The following is a 15,807-nucleotide window of genomic DNA, read 5'->3' as shown; positions in this document are numbered from 1 at the left end:
AATATCTGCTTATGCTAGTGGCTCAGCAGAATTTACAACTCAGCAGGATTTAACAGAATTGAATAATAGATACACAAGCCAGGAGAGAAGTATGTTATCTCTTTATATATTATGACCACAATCTCAAACAGACTTAAGTCCATTGGAAGTCAGTAAGTTTAGGAGTGCCTGTCTATATCAGATCACGATCCAGGGGTTGGGGTTGGATTTATTTATTTATTTTTGTTTAAGTCATAGAGTTGAAAAATATGTCTCAGGCAAGTTATAAATCAAACCTCAGCTTAGGGCAAAATACATAGGAGCTACTCAGCTTTTAGCCCTTGGCAGACAAAAAAAGCATATTTCAAGTAAGTTGAATTTCTTTTCAGGGCAGAGTTGACCTTAATCCAACTTGAATTAGTTCAACATATTTCAAAACACCACTAAGCAGAACTGACCACAAAGTGGCTATCCAGCATAACAGCAACATTTTTCTTTGAACAAGTTGCTAACAGGAAATAGTAAGAAATTTTGACAGGAAAAGAAATGAGCTACTACTGTTAGTAAGAAAAAAATGTCTACTACAGCTACATCTATCAAGATAACTGACTATAAATTCCATAGTAGTTTATAATAGAATGTACAGAGCAACATAAAAAAGAAAAATAAATTAACTTTTCACAGGCCAAGAAACTACAGATTTAGGACCACCAAGCATCCTGCTCATTCTAAAAGTCTAAGGACACTGATGCAGTTTGTATGTGGTGGACCCTCCTCTCCACCTGCAAAAGATGATACAAGTTTGTATATGACACAAAACGTACGGAAATTTTATGTAAATCTGTGTCTTCTTTTGCAAGTGAGTCGGAGGGCCCAATGCATATAGAGTGTACTTGTCAGGGAACTGCCATCGGAAGAACAGGTGGTGGAAAGGCTCCAGGAGAATAGCAGAGACACTACAGCAGAAGAGGGAACCAGTAGGGGGGGTGCAGGAGCTCCAAGGGAACGGGAGTCGGAGGGGAGGCTCTGGGATACTTCCAGTGAGAACAGTGAGGAGGTATCAGGACCCCCTTTAGGGACCCCCATCCCTCGCCGGAAACTGTCACGCAGAGAATCCAGGAGACGCGTTTCCGTTAAACAGCTTTTATGTTGGAAACGTTTCCGCAGACGCCCACTGTCGGATTCTACCAGCGACTGACGGAGCCATGCCAAAGGGCTCCGCTCAAGGCAGAGATTTACTACACTGAGTAATCTCTGAGGGATCAAGCTTTTACGCACAAGCAGCTCATTATCCCATCACAGTACTTGACCCAGAAAATGCTGCTGTCAACCTGACCACAAGTATATCTTTTGCACTCTTGGCAATTCCAAAAGAAACAAAGTTAAAATAAAGTAGGAATAACAGCAGATTAAAGAAAAGACAGCTAAGCCTGTTGACTTGGTAGAACAGGAAGGAAGGAAGGAAGGAAGGAAGGAAGGAAGGAAGGAAGGAAGGAAGGAAGGAAGGAAGGAATCTGGTATAAGAGACTGCAGATTACCCACCCACCCCTAAAAAAGCACTATGTAAGGAGAGAACTTACTGAAGAGACAAAGGTAAAGCAAACATCCAACACAAATTAAAAGCATAGCAACTCAAGCATGCAAACAAATAAGACATTGCCACATGGAGTCCCATAAGGAAACAATAGAAAAATAGAAAGTTGAAGATGTGGCTCTTTATTCGCATGAAGCAAACACACGCACCCATACAGAGTCTGCTTCCAATTGTAAAAAGCTCCCTGGGCCCTGCCAACAGTTACATGGTGCACGTGGAATAAAAAAAAAAAACATTTATTCAGATGTCCACACACAGCATGGAAGACACCAGGAGACTGTGTATTAATGCTCTTCTACACATGGAATTCTCTTCACAAGGACAATATTTGATTGTGAATTATCAGAAGACTTTTCAGATCATGTATTCATTGCAGCTCCCAAACTAAAGTCCAACCAAACTAGAGGCAGGGAACACAGTAACAGCAGCAGCAGAGAAGCAACAGCAAAACTCAGCGGCACGTATGCACCAATCTACAGTGGTGCCCCGCAAGACGAACGCCTTGCAAGATGGAAAACCCGCTAGACGAAAGGGTTTTCCGTTTTGGAGGCGCTTCGCTAAACAAATTTCTCTATGGGGTTGCTTCGCAAGACGAAAAAATCTTGCGAGTTCCCGCGGGTTTTTTTTCGCTTTCCCCCCCCTTTCCTAAGCCGCTAAGCCGCTTATCAGCTGTTCCGCTGATAAGCCGCCTCTCAGCTGATCGCTAAAAGCCGCTAGACCGCTAATAGCGCTAATCCGCTAAGCCGTCAATGGGCTTGCTTCGCAAGACGAAGAAACCGCTAGACGAAGAGAATCGCGGAACGGATTAATTTCGTCTTGCGAGGCACCACTGTACCTGCCAGGGATGAGTGCCTGTTGACTTATAGTGAGAAGAGTTCCCAGCAGCCTCAGACACAAGGACAGCCTGTTCCATTTCATCACCTGAGTTAAATGGAAACTGCTGCCTACTGCCCTGCCTTCTGACACCATGGTGCTCCAGTTCTCGCTAATCTTGGCGGGAGCTCGGGGTTTCCTCCAATGGTTGCTGATCAGCTCTCCACCCTACCCCCAGTTGCAGTTAAGAAATGGAGTGGATCCATGCAAGATGGTAGGCATCCTTTTGCTGAAGACCAATGTGTTGTACATACTGAAATGTAGTTCTCCCAATCCAAGGTCTGGTCTCCCAGTACAATTGTGGGTTACACACCTGCAAGTCAAGATGAACAGGGCTGTTCAAAGGCAGCATATCGCCCTTAAAGAAATGCTGGAGGCTGTTAACCCTTTTGGTCTAGGAGGTAGAACTACATACTATCCTAGAGCTAGTCCTGCATGTACATGCCCTAAATAATCTTACTGGCCTCAGATATTTATGGAGCAGTTGTCTTACCTACAGCCGGACTGAAAGGATCCATATACTACCAACCTAAAGTCTTTCCGTGTGAACACATGAAAAGGATACAGCTACAAGGGGAATCACATGTGATGGCAGAAATAAATACAAAAGACTGGTCACCAGATGCGTTTTAAGATCATTTACAGTGGTGCCTTGCAAGACGAAAAGAATCCGTTCCGCGAGTCTCTTCGTCTTGCGTTTTTTTCGTCTTGCGAAGCAAGCCCATTAGCGGATTAGCGCTATTAGCGGCTTAGTGGATCAGCTGATAAGCGGCTTAGCGGCTTAGCGGATCAGCTGATAAGCGGCTTAGCGGATCAGCTGTTAAGCGGCTTAGCGGATCAGCTGTTAAGCGGCTTAGCGGCTTAGAAAAAGGGGGGAGGGAAAAAAACCCGCAGGAACTCGCAAGACATTTTCATCTTGCGAAGCAAGCCCATAGGAAATTCGTTTTGCGAAGCACCTCCAAAACGGAAAACCCTTTCGTCTAGCGGGTTTTCCGTCTTGCGAGGCATTCGTCTTGCGGGGCACCACTGTAATTTTAAAAGAAATAGTTTATGAGATCAATGGCTTGTACATGCAGCATTGTTCAAGGCCTAATCAAATCCATATGATCTTCATTTCTGTTTAACAAAAAGCTTCCCTAAACCTGATTATGAGCTCTGTAAAACAAAGAAATAATGGTGTGATCAATGTGAAGCTTCACTGTAATGATCAACTAAGATCCTACCCTTTGTTCATCATCTCTGAGTTATGTATTCACTGCCTGCTCAAGGAACAGAAATGAATAACAATATTTGCACAAAATATTCAAATACAGGCTTCCATACATTTTAAAATAAAGTTATAAAGTGTACAAATTCCCTGGTCATAAGGTCATCTTGAGAGCATTCATACTTAGAAAGGATATACTGTGTGTGTGAATAAAATAGGAGTGCCCTCCAATTTTGATAGATTGAGTGGGGTATACCTTTATCTTTTTGCTAGCCTTCAAGTTTGCATGGAAAAAGTTTTTTTTAATGCTTTTTCAATTGCCCATCTATGGTGCTACTGTGAACCACTAAGGGAGGGGGGGATCACAAACTCATGCATACTGTAGTTTCAAGGGGCTTCGCGCATTAGTCATTATTTTCCTCCGTGCAAAAACTGTGTGCTGCGGGTAATGCCCTCTTAAAAGATCCAACAGAATGTGAGAAAGTACTTTTATGGCTGACTAAGTGAGCTTTAACGCCTACAAAGAGACACAAAGTCCCAAGGGGCTTCATCGCCCACAAAGATTGGAGCAATGCTGCAAATACACATCCCTTCCAGCTTACTGATAACTAGAAAGATGCATTTTTGGCAAGATAGTGAAGCAGTAGAATAATAAAGCAGTAGCGGGACGCGGGTGGCGCTGTGGGTAAAAGCCTCAGTGCCTAGGGCTTGCCGATCGAAAGGTCAGCGGTTCGAATCCCCGCGGCGGGGTGCGCTCCCGCTGCTCGGTCCCAGCGCCTGCCAACCTAGCAGTTCGAAAGCACCCCCGGGTGCAAGTAGATAAATAGGGACTGCTTACTAGCGGGAAGGTAAACGGCGTTTCCGTGTGCGGCTCTGGCTCGCCAGAGCAGCAATGTCACGCTGGCCACATGACCCGGAAGTGTCTCCGGACAGCGCTGGCCCCCGGCCTCTTGAGTGAGATGGGCGCACAACCCCAGAGTCTGTCAAGACTGGCCCGTACGGGCAGGGGTACCTTTACCTTTACCTTTAGAATAATGCAACCCTTTGATCACAAATACCTTTCCGCCTTTACAACACTTGATCAGCCTCTCTTAACGATATCAGTATCATGTTAGAAGTTGTTCTGTGCAGCTCCCTATTTACACAATCACAGAGAACAAAACTCTGGAAGCTCCACTTTTAAAACCTGTAACAAGGCAGAGCTCTGGCTTTGACTCTTTCACTATGTTGATACTGAGCAACCTTTAGGTCAAACATGGGGAACCTCCAGCCTGGCAGGACTCTCAAACCTGTTGCATCTGTTCCTCCAGGTCAAACTTGTGATCCAAGCTCCCCAAAAATAGTTTCCCCGCTAACGTAACTATTGCAAAGCCTAACAGAGCATTTGTAGTTTAATTTAAGTGGCAATCCAAACAGCTGTATTAATGCCTTTGCTCTTTTGACATGGAAATTGGTTTCACTAGATGCTATTTATTCTGCCTTTTCTGCTGTTTTTAACTGGTCATGTTTTGATTGTAATGAATTGTAATGAATCATAGTGTTATATTGTATACCGCTCTGAGACAAATGCTATGCAGTGGGTTCAAACCTTGTAAAATAAAAACTTCCCACTCTACTATTCTACGATTCTTTGAAACAAAACAAAAAGAACTTGGTGAAGTCTCTCACTCAGCAGATCCATGAACGAGAAACATTAAGCCTAAACTAGATGAGACGCTGGCAGTTCTGAGTGTTCAAATAAGGAATTACGCCATTGTGACCCTCATATTTCTGATGAGAAATTTAAATGTTAAAATGTTCTGTTTTAGAAACTTCAAATTGCAAATAATTAAGTGTGTGAAAGAAGAAAAGCCTGGTTTTGTACTTCAAACAGAAGTCAGAGTTGTATTGGGGTTCAGCTTGCTGTATACCAAGAGCCAATGATTCCGATGCTGAAATCTGAAGGTTTCATTTATGCTAGACACCACAGCCTTTATAAGTTTCAATGGAATATGATATGTGGATATTCCTTTCAAACCTATTATTTAATAGTTCTACACCAATGAAATTTTGGAATTCCAGTGTGAACTTGGTGAATTGCTGGAAGCCTGTGGCTGGAAAGAATGCAAAGTACAAGCTCCGAACTGTTTCATCGTCTGAAGTCAGAGAACGACTTGGCCAGTCTTTGGGAGACTATGAAGAGATTCAAAGATGAGTTTAACAAGAGACTTATTAAGAAGTGAAAATCAAACCTGAGAGAGTCAGAAACTGGAAAAAGCAATAGCAACCGCCAGGGGGAGCCCACAGAGGGACCCGGAGATGAAGAAGTCTGGTAGTTAACTAGCAGATGACAAAGAGGAGAGCGCCAATGCCCTAAAGATGAAATCAATAAAGGCAGAAGCTAAGACAGTTTGCAAAGAAGGGAAGAAGACTGCAACAGCCCTCCTTTGGGAATTGCTAAGGCCACTATATCAGCAGGTAGCAAAAACAGCAAATATCCAACTAGAGACAAGACTTCTGGTGAAGACCATGTAAAAAGTCTGTGAGGAAGAGAAGACTTTGATGCATCCTTAAAGGTAAAGGTAAAGGTACCCCTGCCCGTACGGGCCAGTCTTGACAGACTCTGGGGTTGTGCGCCCATCTCACTTAAGAGGCCAGGGGCCAGCGCTGTCCGGAGACACTTCCGGGTCACGTGGCCAGCGTGACATCGCTGCTCTGGCCAGAGCCAGAGCCAGAGCCGCACACGGAAACGCCGTTTACCTTCCCGCTGGTAAGCGGTCCCTATTTATCTACTTGCACCCGGAGGTGCTTTCGAACTGCTAGGTTGGCAGGCGCTGGGACCGAGCAGCGGGAGCGCACCCCGCCGCAGGGATTCGAACCGCCAACCTTTCGATCGGCAAGCCCTTAGCGCTGAGGCTTTAACCCACAGCGCCACCTGATGCATCCTTACCAGTCTGTAATTTAACTAAGGGTAGAGCTGAAATGGTAATGGGCTAGTGGTGGTGGTGCTGGTGGTGGTTACTGCTGCACAAACACCTATTTAAAGCAACAGTACTATATGCAGTTATCAACTACTGCTATGTAATCAACCTGTGAATAAATATTATTTATATTATTTTTAAGCTTTAACAAATTACAGTATCACCAATGTCTCACAACAAATGTAATTGATCTGTAAAAAACACAAACTGAAAAAAAGCGATGCACATAATTTTGTAAACTAAGAAAATCTTTAATAAAAACTATTTCAAAATAATTACAATATATTTGTTTTCTATTTCAAGCCCTGGTCTGTCTCTCCCATGCCTATAGACAAGTACTATATGGGTTTATTTGTTTTTTAAGAAGGCTATATATTGGTATTTTTATTTAAATCCTAATGACTGTAGCAAGAACACAAAAAGGACAATAGAAGCAAGCAGCCCTGTTTAGGGAAGCTTTTAATGTTTCATCTATTACAGTATTTTAATATTTTTTTGGAAGCTGCCCAGAGTGGCTGGGGAAGCCCAGCCAGATGGGCAGGGTATAAATAATACATTATTATTTTAATAAAAGTACATTAAATATATGGTTATTTGACAGGGATCCAGCATGTTATACTATAATGATGGAATTGTAAACCCTAGCTTGCCCACAATACACCACATATTTTGTGACAGATGGTGGAATAAAAAACATGCACATCATGACCACTATCCAGAATAGTTCAGTTTTAAAGATAAAAGGAGCTTTCTGAGTGCAAAACCAACCAAGAACAATTCCAGTATTGAGATGTACACAGAGGTTTCTACTGAAGTCCTTGTCTGTGTGCCCCTTTTGCTTTTAAAATCAAGCCCCTATTCCCTTCTTTATGCATGGAACCACCCATCATGTATAAACACAGAACTTCCATTAGTGCATCTAATTGAATGCTTAGTCTCATTGAAACAGGGGCAGCATAGGTGCAATGCTGGCTCTCCAGCCTGCTTAGGAAATTTGTAATGATTAATAATTCCTAAATTCATAATGATTAGCAATGATTAAGAAATTATTTTGCATTGTTGGCTACTGTGATTGTGATGACACATTCTAGAGATTGCTTACCATACCTAGCAAAACAGAAACCCGAGAGCCAGTGTTATGTTTACACCAGCCTAAGGATTGAAAAACAAAAGGTTCTCCATAATTAGGCCTTGCTCGTTAGTTTCTTTCAAAAGACATCAAAGAGAATTATTAAATAATACTTGGTTGGCATAAGCCCCAAGTCACAATAGCAAGCAATGTAAAGATCAGGAGGAAGGATGCTAATTAGAAAGGGGCCTGTGAGCTATATTCTCTTCCAAACAGGCTCCTGACTCTCACCTCAGCCCCTTTCCTCAGAACCAATTGTAGAATATGAAAGCACAGAGAAATACCCACCTGCTTTATCTAGTCCACAGGAATGACAACACTGTCAACTTTTTAAAAGATAAAACAGCTAACAAAACCAAGCAACTGCCTATCTTTTCCTCAGAGTAAAGTTGGGATTAAGTCTTGAGTGAAAGCATTAAAAAAAACTTCCATAAGACACTTAGTAAGGCAGGGACTGGTGAGTTGGTGGTCAGCTGCCTTCAACATATCATTAGGTCCCTATTAAGAAAAAAATAATGCGAAGAACTTGGAGGAACTACTGGCTCAAATAGCAGAAGTAGCAACACACAGCAAAAGATCAACCGGTTTACTCACTCTTCAGGTGTTTATTTCCAGTGAAGCAGCCTTGCCATTCAGCTAGCTTCTGCCAGTTACTATACTTTTGTTCTGGACTTCAAACTAAACTAATGACATCTGAAAAAAGCTTCAACAAGCAGCTATATTCATTCAAATAAAACTATTCACTGAAGAAAGCTGCATGCAGCACCTCAAAAACCTTTTGACCAACTTGTCCTTGCTTAGATCTTTCAAAAAAGTCTCTCTTAACTCCTAGTAAGAGAATTCTTGAATAAGTAAACAGGAAGGCCAAAGGTCTATATTCATAGTCTGAAAAAGCAGTGAAATGACATCCTCTGATCTGTCATTAGCAATGTAATCATGATGCCAGTATCCACTTCCCCATATGATAGTGATAATTACCAAACAGAAAGCTAATAATTTCCTAACGTTCTCCTCTCTACAGTGACAGAGACATGCTGTCACAGAATATCTCCTCCCATGTAAAAGGAGACACAGGAATGCTAAAAACATTTGCATATTCCTAGATTCTTTTGGTGTATCCTTCTGAACACAAACCAGGACTGCTCAAAAGACTATCCTCCATACTGTTGCATTAATCTTCAGAATGCAAAGATCAAAATGGAGAACAGGGAAACAGGAACATCAGCACATTTAAGACACAAGCTGGGTTCAGACATCACTTTAAACACAGTGGTACCTCGGGTTAAGTACTTAATTCGTTCTGGAGGTCTGTTCTTAACCTGAAACTGTTCTTAACCTGAAGCACCACTTTAGCTAATGGGGCCTCCTGCTGCCTCCGGGCCGCCGGAGCACGATTTCTGTTCTCATCCTGAAGCAAAGTTCTTAACCTGAAGCACTATTTTTGGGTTAGCGGAGTCTGTAACCTGAAGCGTATGTAACCCAAGGTACCACTGTACTGTAAAGTGCATCTTTAGTTTTACCATTCTCCAGATTCCGTTTTTGTCCACTGTACATTGATGTAAGTAAAAGTTGGCTATGCTCTACTATAAACCATGGGAACTGGCCAGTTTATTATGGATTAAACTCAACACTTAAAGTTTATGCATTCACCCAATGAGTCTCAGTGCATTAATTAATATGCAGATGATTTGTCAATTCATTTTTGACATCCTGTGTGATTCTGCCCCCAGCACAGCAGATGGTTAAAGTTAAGTATGCCAATTGGCCTAGCTGCACCATGGACTACAACTACCTTATCAAGGATCACTAAGTGTCAGCTTGTGTTTACTGCTTAGAAGAGGTCATCTGAGACAGCAGAAGTATCAAATATCTTACATCAATTATTTCATTTGCAGAAAACCTGTCTTACAATAGGCTTGGTAGTATTTGACTCACTTCTATACAGGTATCAACACAGAACAGGTTTAGAATTTTAAAAGTGATGGTTGGCCCTGTTTTATAATACACTTAGTGACATAACATTATGGTGAAAGTCCCAACAAGTCAAGATGACATCAGAGAAACAAAAGAGAGGAAAGGCAGGAACTTGCAATATTTGTTGAACTCAGTGCTTTATATAAGGGTACATGTGACCTTGTACATTTGTCATTCATTAATTAAACACCATCTTAGCAAAACTAGGTGAAATGCTCAATAAAATGCCACATACTGGTTTTGCTGTCCAACTAATAGTACCAGAGAAACTGGCTCTGGGTAATAGAACCTAGGAGATTATAACACAAAATCCGTCTTACCAGAGACCCTTAATTGAAGGGAGAAAATTTAGTATTAAAAGGGTTGAATGCAGAAGAAGTGTCATTCCAGAACACTGAGAAAGTCTGAGTAGCTACTTGGAATATGGTTTCCAAGGCAACTAAACCAGCTTGTTAACATGCTCACTTTCATCATTAAAGAAAAAAGTAAAAGGTAATTGGGTTAATTATTGAAGCAACAGCCAGAATATAGCCAGCATACCACCACTAATTGTCCATTTACCTAAGGCGTTTAAACAGCAGTTCAGATTCCTACTGGGGTGAAATGTATCACAACTCATTCACTTGAATGAGTAGCTTACATAAAAAGTGAGTGGATAATCAATTAAAGAGCCATGTACAGATGCAGAATTCCCTAACAGGAAATCATTTCTTACAAACCACAGTTGCTGTATTCAGATGATTTCCAAATCCTGGTTTGAATACTGCAAATGAGCCTTTTCAACATATATGACATGAGCACAATTTAAAAAAAAATCAAAACCATTACTGAAGGGATAAACCAGTAGATAAAACAAAAAGTACACCACTGCATCAAACAAAGAAAATAACCCCCAAAGCCGTAAACCAAACTATTAAGCCAAAACAAGCATACAGATATTGTGAGAACATAACTGAATATAAATCAGCTACAAAAAGCCCAGAGCATCAGGACAAAGTTTGTCTGGCTTCCGAAGCATTACAGAGAAGGTGGAAGGCAGATGTCACCTTCCATACATGGGATACAATAAAAGAAAAGGCCCTCCTTCCGGCAGCCATCACCTAACCTAAATACCACTGGAAAGGGCACCCAGAGAAAGATCTCTAATAGCACTCTTAGTTGCCAGGTAGGCAGACACAGTGTCATTCAGGGGGGTGGGGGCCTAAGAGGGCTATTTGGCCTGGGCCAAAAAATTTAGACACATTAATTTTTTGGCATTTGATAAGTTTCACAACTTGTTTTTCTGCATGCTGGACCAAATTGTGACACACACACTCCCAGTTTAGAGATGCAAACTAAAAGAAGAGGTGCAATTTAGCAAGACTCTTCTTATTGCTGTTAAATGATATGTTTTGTCATATGCTTAGCATCAACTGTGATATTACACAAAAGCTCTCCTGTTCTAGTCTATGAGAAGAGGCTGTGGTTTGCAAGGAGGAACTGGTGGTGCTAATGGTTAAATGGTGTAGGATGCATCGCAATTTAATTGGATAGAATATTGCCTGCATAGTCCCTGTCTCTTCCTTTTGAAGTGTGGTGGGTACAAGCCATAGCATGGCAAACAACAGGCATCTCTGGTCTGGGCAAATAGACACTTTTGCTAGTGGGCTGGGCCAGGGAGATTTGTTTGCACCAGCCTCTCGTGTGTCCCTGGCGACTTGGATACTGATTCAGTAGTCAACTTACTCTCAGATGCCTCCCCAAGAGGAGGCTCTTTACTGAAAGGACTGACATGAGTGGTGGCCCTTTAGGGGATCCCTGTCAAGAGGTCTCTGATATCACAGGGGTGAGACTCCTTTCCGAAAAACTGCTTCAACCTTATTACAGTGGTACCTCGGGTTAAGTACTTAATTCGTTCCGGAGGTCTGTTCTTAACCTGAAACTGTTCTTAACCTGAAGCACCACTTTAGCTAATGGGGTCTCCGGCTGCTGCCACGCCACCGGAGCACAATTTCTGTTCTCATCCTGAAGCAAAGTTCTTAACCTGAAGCACTATTTCTGGGTTAGCGGAGTCTGTAACCTGAAGCATATGTAACCTGAAGCGTATGTAACCCGAGGTACCACTGTACTGTGGTACCTTGGTCTACGAACAGCCCTGTTAACAAACTATTTGGTGAACGAATTCCACAAAACTGGAAGCAGGTGTTCTGGTTAGTGAACTTTGCTTCAGAAGATGCACGGAAGCCGAATGGTGGAGGGCACTGGCGGCGGGAGGCCTTATTAGGGAAAGCGCACCTCAGTTTAAGAACGGCTTTGGTTTAAGAACAGACTTCCAGAAAGGATTAAATTCGTAAACCAAGGTAGCACTGTATTATTTATTGAATTTATATACCGCCCTATACCTGCAGGTATAGTTCCACCCAAGAATACTTGTGCTATCTGAATTCAGCTTCAATCTATGACCCCCCAGTCATCCCATTGCTAACTACAGGATATTAAAGCGAGTATGAACGGTGTTGCCGTAGCTGGATAATTCAAATGTGAATTTAGTTCAGTGTTAATCTCTACTGTAGTGATCACATAAGGAAACAACAATAGAGTACCTAGAAAATCAGAGTGTATTTTTATTTAAAGTAATGGTATTTATATGCCTAGCACTGTTGGTAGGTAAGGCAATTCAAATGTTATCTTGTTCTGATGGGGAGGTTCCCAAAATGCCTTTCTGGGGTGCCAAATATTTACTTGTATCCAATGCCTAGGTTCAAAGATATCAACAAGTATAAGCACACTCCATCAAAGGAACATGAAAGGAGACAGCTACTAGCAGCTAGAAGAATTTGCCTTTCACCCTCAAAACTAGGTAACATTTCTTGTTATCACCACAAGCAGCTGAAAGATTCTTAACAGGGAGCAGAAGCAGATGTCTCCAGCTAAGCAGAGCAGGGGGGAAATTCGGCAGCGTTGCCTGGCAGCAAATTATCATCATCTCCTGGTGAGCTATTTCCATATTCCTACGACAAAATCCCACACAGAAAACCAGAATAGGGAAAGGATGCATCTAGTCGAAAAGCAACAAGCACTAGCAAAGAGGTGCTTAGCAACCTTAAAGTGTTGCAAGAAAAATGTAAGAAATGGGGATATTGTATCATACCTGGTAAAGTCTCCTTTCTACAGATGAGCAAAGTGACAAGATCACTTCCTCAACAAAGAGGAGGGAGAAAGTTAAAAGTGCCCTTATCTGGTAGAGGGAGACTCCTACCCTCAGTCTGGAATAGCAAAAGACTTGAAACAAAAAACTTTAATGACTAAAGAACAATGCCAGTCAAACAAAGAGCCTCTCAAAAATTTTTGAACCATATGGAATCTGAAAGGGTGGGGTGGATGGAATGGCCCTCCCCTTATTCCCAGAAGTTTAATTTACTAGATAAGACAAAGCAAACTATCCCCATATCATGTCTACTCCTATTCAATGGGTCTTAGTCCCACATAAGTGAGGTTAGGAACACATTATTAGTAAGTGGACAACAGTATTATTATCATTAATAAATATGTGCCCAGATTTTATTTGGCATACCTATTCACAGACATCACGCTCTTGGTTATAGTCTTCTTATACTAACAGCATACACAAAACGTAGACCAGCTCTATACCTTTTCATCAGAATGCCACAGAATAAATATATTACAATAGAGGTAGACTTCTGTATGTTGTTAGCCTACAACTCCCATTAGACCTAGCCATCAAGGATGATGGGAGTTGTAGTCCAACAACATCTGAAGGACATTGTGTTGGCCATCTCTATGTTAGAGGATTTCCAAGAGATCAATAAGGCAAGAAAGTCTCTGAAAAAGAATATGCTTATTTAGCTTACTACAGCACCCTTTAAAATCCAAGAGCACATTGCTATAAGTTTAATCTAGACAAACATTAGATCATTATTGCATTAGGTACTAACAAATACCAAATTCAAGGTCTATGAACCACCTCTATAGAAATTCTGTCATCACAAAAAAATCTCATTTTATCTACCTTCTACCTACTCAGACAAAGTACTTTCTAGTTGGCTGTGCAATATTCGTATATATTGCCAAAGTTTTAATATGCACCTATTAGGATCCTAATTGAATCTGAACTGCTCTTGAGAAGTTTTACAGCCCAGAACATTTTACAGCCCTATAATTGAATTAGAGGGACCTGCAGCAAACTGATCATTAGCTTGTCAGAATGTTAATTTTTAAGAGAAAAAGAAACAGAAACACTTATGCTTTTGAAAAGAAGTTTTCAAAAATTGTTCTGCTTATCCTTGTTCTTGAATTCAATTCTAGGATTTCCCTGCATGCAGCTTTCTTTCCAAAAGAATGTGCTATCAGTAACTACGAAAAATGTGCACAAATGGATAATACAGTCATTCTGGAGTCTATCTTTGCGTTTATAGATTACAGCCATGTCAGTTTTGATTTTCATACCCATCCTAGCTCACCTATATAAGTATCAGATTCAAAAAAAAAGAGCAGGAGATCCTTACCTGCCAAAACCCTGTTAACAGAGGAATGAGTGGCCAAACCAGGCTGTCCCCGCTCATGGAAAATCCCAGCATAAGGCAAGTACTCTGGCAGCAAGAAACGCCTAGAAGGGGAGACAGAATCCATGAAAAATACTGCCAAACCACTGAGACCAGGGTTAAAGCAATGCCACATGTGCAGGTCTTACCTGGGGACAAAGCGCCCAAGGGATGGGGCAGACATGCGGGCATTCCGAGGAGCTCGATGTCTTGATCTGTCTCCATTGTCCCTTAAGGAGGAATAAAGAATATGTTAATTACAGATTCCACATTGTCAGGTTAAGATACGAGAACTCTTCTAAGCCAGCCACCATGATCAATACAGAACCAATGTCAAGCAATCTGCTTACAACTTTTAAAAATCTACTCCCATTTCTACTGCGCTACAGTAAAGGTCACCAATTTAATACACTGATCTCACTCATGCCTCACATGTGAGCAAGAAGTAGGACAAACTGTGGAATAATCCACTACTCCCTCCATTATAATCTGGACCAATATTCCTATTTTGGCAATTTTCCTAAATAAAATATTAAAACTGAGGAGAGACAGGAGAGACACTTGTATGTCCTGAACATACAGTATTTAGTTGCCTCCACATATTGCTTTGAATGAACATGGGTTCTATAAAATGCACTTTTACTCCAACACCTTACACAGGTAGCTAAGGCTCCACAGGCTTGCAGAGAAAAAACAAGTTACTGTTCATGCTTCCCATTCCAAAACATCTCCATCTCATTAAGCAGCAGATCAATTGTGCACCACCATTTAAGAGCACCTGCAAGGAAGACATGTGCGCCATATGCCATACAGTTTAACACTAAACCTACACAATTCTCTTCCTAACACTTTACCCTGGTATGTTTCAGGAGCCCACTACTAAAATTTTAAAGGCTCCTATTCTATTCTATTTAATTCAAACATTAACATTTCATTTTGATTCTCCCATGCCTAAGATAAACCCCAGTGAAAGATGGTGGCATTCGTACTCCTCTGAAGAGTGTTTCTGAAAGGCAACAAGAGCACCACCAGGTGGGTATTGTCTAGGTCTTTGCTCAAAGAGGTAGAAAATGTCATCCTTTCTGGATGTGAACTCCTCCTCTTCTTGAAAGAGGCAGTTCCCCTGCCCCCCGCCCCCAGCTATGTTGAGTCTTAAGTCATTTATTCATACAAGGTTCATACACAGGATTCAACAAGTCAGTTCTTACTTAGTGTTCATATAATACAGCAATGCTATTGCCCTGTCGTGTGAAAGGATAGCTGTACATTTCTCAGCCAGCACCAGGCACAAGCTAGTGGTGCCTTAGTGCACCTTCTCAAAGTGGCACTCAAGTTAGCTGCTCACCAGTGCCTTTCCCATAGCTCTGCAGGAGCATCTGGGTGATCACTGCCGGAAGGTGGAATGCTAGTCTGATCCAGCAAAGCAGTTTCAATATCCTTATGCCTGTTTGAGTGGTTCTATGGTATGAAAACATTCAGCTTTTAACAACAACAATAAAAGGAAATGGAGAAGCTGGTGTTGCTATGTTGCCAGCTCAAGGTTAGTTCAG

The 15,807-nt window shown here is 41.6% G+C and overlaps 1 protein-coding gene across 3 annotated transcripts in view; it reads right to left on the bottom strand.

The window, feature by feature from the left end:
• Positions 1-15,807, bottom strand: part of AMBRA1 (autophagy and beclin 1 regulator 1) — a 160,182-nt gene that overhangs the window by 70,134 nt on the left and 74,241 nt on the right. For all 3 annotated transcript variants that reach the window (XM_079950766.1, XM_079950768.1, XM_079950767.1), the window contains 2 exons: positions 14,407-14,487; positions 14,222-14,322 (listed from right to left, as the gene is read on the bottom strand). In XM_079950766.1, coding sequence (XP_079806892.1) covers positions 14,222-14,322; positions 14,407-14,487 — 182 coding nt within the window. The remainder of the gene's footprint in view (positions 1-14,221; positions 14,323-14,406; positions 14,488-15,807) is intronic.

The sequence above is a fragment of the Podarcis cretensis genome (genome assembly GCF_951804945.1).
Source record: "Podarcis cretensis genome assembly, chromosome: 1".
Taxonomy (NCBI): domain Eukaryota; kingdom Metazoa; phylum Chordata; class Lepidosauria; order Squamata; family Lacertidae; genus Podarcis; species Podarcis cretensis.
The sequence above is the reverse complement of the archived record's forward strand: the minus strand, read 5'-3'. Positions and strand labels throughout refer to the sequence as shown.